General features: G+C 45.2%; 1 protein-coding gene across 2 annotated transcripts; it reads left to right on the top strand.

Moving 5' to 3' along the window:
• MTRES1 (mitochondrial transcription rescue factor 1) lies at positions 1-4,171 on the top strand. Of its 2 annotated transcripts, none has more exons than XM_048079201.2 (4): positions 1-154; positions 1,466-1,901; positions 2,662-2,734; positions 3,820-4,171. In XM_048079201.2, exons 2-4 carry the CDS (start codon positions 1,474-1,476, stop codon positions 3,994-3,996), a joined length of 678 nt encoding a protein of 225 aa, XP_047935158.1. In that variant the 5' UTR covers positions 1-154; positions 1,466-1,473; the 3' UTR covers positions 3,997-4,171. The 2 variants fall into 2 exon arrangements, with proteins under 2 accessions (XP_047935158.1, XP_013031105.1); XM_013175651.3 differs by lacking the exon at positions 1-154 and adding an exon at positions 754-1,161.
• The last annotated feature ends 1,829 nt before the right edge of the window (positions 4,172-6,000 follow it).

The raw sequence follows: 6,000 nt of genomic DNA, 5'->3' as shown, positions 1-6,000 counted from the left end.
GACCCGGGCCGTTTCCTTCTCCTCCTCCTCCTCCCTCCGCAGCCGGGCCCGGCAGGGGGCGCCGGGCTGGGGCTGAGGCTGGGCCTGCGGCCTGCCGGCGGCGGCGAGGGGACGGCGGCGGCGGGCCCGGGCCTGAGGCGCCGCGGGGAGCCAGGTAACCGCGCCCGGTGCGCCCCGGCCTCCCGGGGAGGCCTCCGGGAGGGAGCGGGGCCACGGGGCCGGGGCCCCGGCAGCGGGGGAGCCGCGGGCTGGAAGGAGCCCGGCAGCGGGGCCGCGGCCCTTCACGCCCGCGGGGGGCCCTCGGAGCCGCCCCGCTGCCGCCCGGGGTGCCGGGGGGAGCCGGCAGCCGTGTTTCGGGGCGCTTCGGCAGCCGCTGGCCGGCAGGGAGGAGATTGAGGCCTGAAGATAAGCAGTAAGAAGTGTGTGCGTGGTCACACAGCCCCGCCGGGGATCTGGCCCCGCGCTGAGGAGCGGGGTGGGTCTTCCGCGAGGAGTGCACCCACCTAGATTTTCAGCTGTGTCTCGTATAGTTTATAATAGCGTATAAAAAGAAGAGAAAAGCCACGGGGTTGCGGTCGTGTTTTTTTGGCTAATAATCAAGGCCTTTTCCCTCGCGTAGCTGAAGGCACACAGCAAGGAACTCCTTCGGGTTTCGGCTGCGTTCCCTTGGGCAGAGGGAAGACAGACTCCGGCCTGGTGAAGCAAACAGGTGTCTGTCTGCACACACACGTAACGCCGTAATAAAAGCAGTTTCAGAGTCGGCCAGGAAGGACTGCAGACCAGTTGCTAAGAACCTGGGGGTTTGTGGGCGTTTCTGCCTGCTTACACCCGTTAGAGATGGTCCCAAAAAAGGAGCAGCTGCCGATGAGCGTGTTGTTTCTGGCCTGAGTCCCGTCGCAGTTTATAGAGCAGCGTTGTTTCTCCTAACTCCGCAGCGGTGCTGGTTCCCCCTTAGGGGAATATGACGAGCCCTTTGCAGCGCCCTGCCACCCAGGAGCGCTCTGCTCTGAGCAGAGGCTGAAGTTCAGAAACTTTCGACTCCTCTGGCTTTATCTGCAGCATTGGAAGAGCCGCTTGTATCGAGAATGAGTCATTCATGAAATAGTTAACTCGGTTTCTTTTACAAATTGCATGTCAGGTGGAGGAAGGAAAATGCCACGAGTAAGTTTGGACAGTTAATATTAAACTACAGAAAAGAATTGAGATCAGAGTATTCCATTGGGGGTTTTAGCACCGTGTTTCCATTTGATGCTTTGGGTGTTTGTCATGGTGGGCTGGCAGTGTCTGAGAAAGGTCTCTACAGCATCGTGGTGCCTCTATAGCCACGTGCTTTTCGATGATGCATTGCTCAATAGGAAACTTGATAACCATCACTTTGTAGTAACTGTTATGCTGTGCCTTGAGAAATCCTTCCAGTAGTCAAAGCACTGCTTGTTTTTACATAAGAGTGTTTATTTTATTTTAGGGTATGCTATGACTGGCTTCAGACTCCCCATCACTGCTTTTAGAAAACTGAATGTCTGGTTTGGACTGTGGGAGAAATTCCCCTCTAATAAACTGTTTCCCTCGTGGAGAAAAAGCATATTCTGCAGCTGTCAAGCAAGCACAGTAGACTACAGAAGATATTTCAGCTTTTCCCCAGTAAAACGATGTGCATTAAGACTTTCTCCAGAGTATATCTCAGTACTTTCTCTGCGTAACAAAAGTAGCAAAAGTTCTAAAAGGAACAGACAAACTGTACAAGAAGAGGAGGAAGAAGAGGAAGATGAAGAAGAAAGTGATTTGGAGGATACATTTGAAAATGACCCCAATATAGTAAAAGATTATAAAGACCTTGAAAAAGTAGTGCAGTCTCTTCGGTATGATGTGATCATGAAAGCTGGCCTAGACGTTGCAAGAAAGTAAGTATGGAAGAAAACCTGCTAATGAGAAAGATGTCATGTATTTAAACATTGAGTTTTGATACCCCTTTTTTGCTGGGATAACTCAGTATTTTTTCGGTGTAGCTGTTTTGAGTACCTAAAAACAGTTTTTGGGTGTATGAGGTGTTCTTGTTTGTTTCAGGCATTTTCTATCACTTATCATTTACTTAAAATGAAGAAAACACAAAATGGTGTGCTAAGTAATACAAAAAGATCCAATTTGAGAGCGAGGGAATAAATAATATGCTTTTTAATGGTTGCCAAAATAGACGAGGATAAGTATAAACCTAATGTACCAAGTCAACCAGGTATATGTACACTATAAATAATATCACAAAGTATGATCTGATGCAACCTACAGAAGCCTTAGATTGCAATGTTGTTAGTAACTGAATATTATTATAATTTGATCACTTAAAATGATTAAACTGGCTGGTGTAGGACAGGGGATGTTATTTGTTGGATATTCAGCAGGCAGGTCTTTGTAAACAGCTTTTGATTGCTTGCACCCGTGGCACAGAGCACCTATGGTCTACTATTTCATTTAATATCTATGAAAGACTTCTTTACCTCCAGCTCAAGCCTGTCCTGTACTAAAATAAGCGTATCCCTTATGCGCAAATTAGATTTGTGGAAATAAGCCTCGCATGTGAACGGTTTTCTTGTGTATCTGCAAAGAAACGATTGCATTTGTTCTGCTGCGTTACTGTAAATGCAATAAAACCTTGTTTTTCTTCAGTAAAGTAGAAGATGCATTCTACAATAATGAACTCAGGCTGAATGGAGAAAAACTATGGAAGAAAAGTAGAACTGTAAGACTTTTTCAAATTTAAATATTTTAATACAGTACAAGAGAATTAACTAAGGCGTGACCTCTTCTTCTCCCTCCTTTTACTTGGGTCAGAAGAGGTAACCACTGAATTGCTCTGCAAATGTGAATGGCATTGCTAACACCACTTCCAGCTTTGTGTGTGTGCGTGACTGTGATTCCTGGGGTAAAACACTGTTCCCCGAGGCAGACAGGAGAGTTGTGGTATTAAAAAGTAAAAATTAGGGCTGAAAGTAAGGAGAAAGCCGGTGGCAGCAATGACAGAACTTTGCAAGTTGCTGAAGGAAGTGATGATACTTATGAGGTTGATGGAGTGGGAATGATTAATGTGAGATACTGATGGAGCAGGCGTATGGTTAAAGTTTGATGATAGAAAGGAATTGAAACTGGGGTAGCCAAGGAGAGGTGGTTTTACCAGTAGCAGAGCACACAAGAACACACATAGAAGAGGTGAAAGGGTTGCGGGCCCAGCTGATCACGTTCTTTCATGCCAGAGCTCACTCAAATGGTGACAGACATACCTCTATACACGTTTTATGTGAGGGTGATCCTAGGTGGCAGTTACCGTGGTCGAAAGGCAACAAGAAGATAAGTTTTTAATTCCTGATCCCCTAAAGTTAGGGCTAGTTTCTGAGAGGCATACTGCTTTTGTGGCATTTGAAAGGAGCACAAACAGTGGACCAGCACTCTGTCCTTTACATCAGTTTAAGGTGTTTTAATGGAAGGAGGGAAGATTTTGCGTTTTGCTGTTCCTGGTCGTTGATAGAAGAAGATTGGCAGGAAACATCATTCAGTAAAAATGAATAAAAAAATGCTACATTACACCTTTTTCGCAAAGTTGGGTGTCAGCCGTAAAACAGCAAAGGCAAAGCTTTTGGCAGAGAACATCATGAGAAGACAGTTGCTTGTTGCTAGGGCTTTCCTAGAAGGATCTACAGTGGGTCTAGTATAGCCTGTCTTCCTCCTCACCTATAAGAATAAGACTATTACGTGGAAAGAAAGGAACAAAATTAAAATTGCACTCAAAGAGAATGTTTATGATCGCTCATGTTCTCTTTCTGTTTCCAGGTGAAAATTGGTGACACGCTGGATCTCTTAGTAGGTGAAGATAAGGAAACAGGAACCGCTGTAGTTATGCGAGTAGTCTTAAAAAAAGTATCTAACAAGACTGAAAGTGAAAAATACAAAGTAATTTTGAGGCGTTGGAAAAACTTAAAGGTGCCCAAACAGGATGTACTTAAGTAACAGGGAGTTGCATGTGGCAGCATGGGCTTTTTTGCAGAAAACCATATCAGTTGTTGTTAAATACAAATTTTGGTTAAACAAAATTATAGTGCCCTTTTTTAAGGGCTTGCGTTAGAATGTTATCTCCTTATGCTGTGTGCATCAATATTGCTGCAATAAAAACCTGTCACTTTTTGCTGTTAGTCTTGTGTCATTATATTGGGGAATAAGACACCCAGCCCTTTTATTTCCAGGCAGTTTCCTTACAGATATTATAAATAATGAATCAATAAAGACTAATTTGATCACTGTTTAATTGCTGTCTAGTTTTATTAATCAGGTTATATTAAAGCTGGTACCACAACAAGCAGAACTGCTTTCTTAGCCATGTCTCTAGAGTCATTAAATATTTTGGATTAAAAAAATATATGTAAAATTACTTCCTTTCTTAATTACTGGTTTGATCCTGGTTAACAATACCAACTCCCCTTGCTTCTGTACGCTGCTGCTGTACCAAGAATACAAAAATTATTTATTGCAGCTGCATGTTTTTAAGCAGGAAACTTGACAGTGACAGAGAATTAATCAAGGCAGAGGTGCGCTCTTGTGGAGAAGGCAGCTCAGCGAGGAGACACGCAGAGTGCTCATTTTCACCATTCAAGTAACCATGCAGAGGAAAATGGAATCTCAGTTTCTGTCACACACTTATTTCAGCATGGACTTTAAAAAGTATTTATTAGTTAGGTGGCTGCAGACATTCGAGCAAAGGTAGACAATACTGTGATTAAAAGCTTATGTCTGTATTACTACAGGAAAATGCTGTCTCTTATGGCAGGCATCTCGAGTAAGCACCCACACTTGCAATGCTGAACATATGCTTCCTCCGACAGAAACAACTTATTTGATGAGTGTGGTGCAGAATTTTTATTCTGTTTACATGTGCTTCACATCCACACGCAGGCGTGTGTGTACAGGCAGCTGGCCTGTAGGAGCAGGCAGCCACTGTTCTCCGGTCCACACTGCTCCCGACGTAACCCGAAGAACCCAGAGGGAAGGAGGTAGCCTGGAACGGGCAGCAGCAGCATACGCCCGGCCGCTTTTTGTTGGATGTTCCTGAAATTTAAATGTGCAGGCAAAAAAATCCAACGTAATGCATTGGAATAGCAGGTACACGTGTTACACACCAGTAAACGGCCGGATTGTCGCTGCGTAAAACGTCTGTGACATCGAGAGGAAGCAGCGGTGCTCACCTTGCTAGGAGCACATGGGAACTGTCAGGTTCAACCACCAGCAGCAGGGCTGTGACCGTGTGTGAGCAGCTTGTGCCTGCCCATGGCCTCAGATGTGGTGGCTGCGGATTGCATTATTTAAAATCATTTCTAGCTTCCTTCAGACAGAACTACAAATCCGTGCCGTTGTGGTGAGCTTTTTTATGAGTGTGTAGGTGTTTAAAGAGGCAGACAGGTGTCTGGTTAATGTTTCAAAGCCACAGTGACCTTTTAAAAGTTTGGTTCTTAGGAGGACATGATCCTGGAAAGCTTTCCTTGAGGGTTTTGGTGATCCTCAAACTGCAGAAGTGAAAGGAAGCAAGTCATATTCAGCATTACAAGCATCCAGAGGTGAACATGGGAGGCTCTATATTCCCTGGGGGCATTTCTATCTCTGCTGTATTTATTTGTTGCAGCTTGCACCTAGCACTGTGGAAATATACGAGGTGCATCCTCTGTTCCCCAGTCCCACTTGCCATTGCTATTCTAAGTGGTTCCCATCATCTCCAGGGATGATGAGGGAAGTGAGTAGAAAGACTTGTTAAGAGTAACACGTCAGGGAGCTCCAGCTGATGAAAGACTTTTTTTTTTTACAGTGAGAACAATCAATCACTGGAACAACCTCCCCAGGGATGTGCTGGAGTCCCCATCACTTAAAGTTTTCATGACACAACTGGGCAGGGTGCTGGACAATCTCATCTAGGCTCCCTTTTCCACAGAAGGTTGGACCCAATGATCTTTCAAGGTCCCTTGCAAC

This window comes from Anser cygnoides, chromosome 3 (assembly GCF_040182565.1).
Source record: "Anser cygnoides isolate HZ-2024a breed goose chromosome 3, Taihu_goose_T2T_genome, whole genome shotgun sequence".
Taxonomy (NCBI): Eukaryota; Metazoa; Chordata; class Aves; order Anseriformes; family Anatidae; genus Anser; species Anser cygnoides.
Note: the sequence above shows the minus strand (reverse complement) of the source record. Positions and strands in the feature narration are given on the sequence as shown.

Coding starts and splice junctions, on each gene's coding strand:
- MTRES1 (XM_048079201.2), top strand. CDS start 1,474: ATGACTGGCTTCAGACTCCCCATCACTGCTTTTAGAAAACTGAATGTC. Junction 1,902..2,661: donor GGCCTAGACGTTGCAAGAAA/GTAAGTATGGAA, acceptor GTTTTTCTTCAG/TAAAGTAGAAGATGCATTCT. Junction 2,735..3,819: donor TATGGAAGAAAAGTAGAACT/GTAAGACTTTTT, acceptor TTCTGTTTCCAG/GTGAAAATTGGTGACACGCT.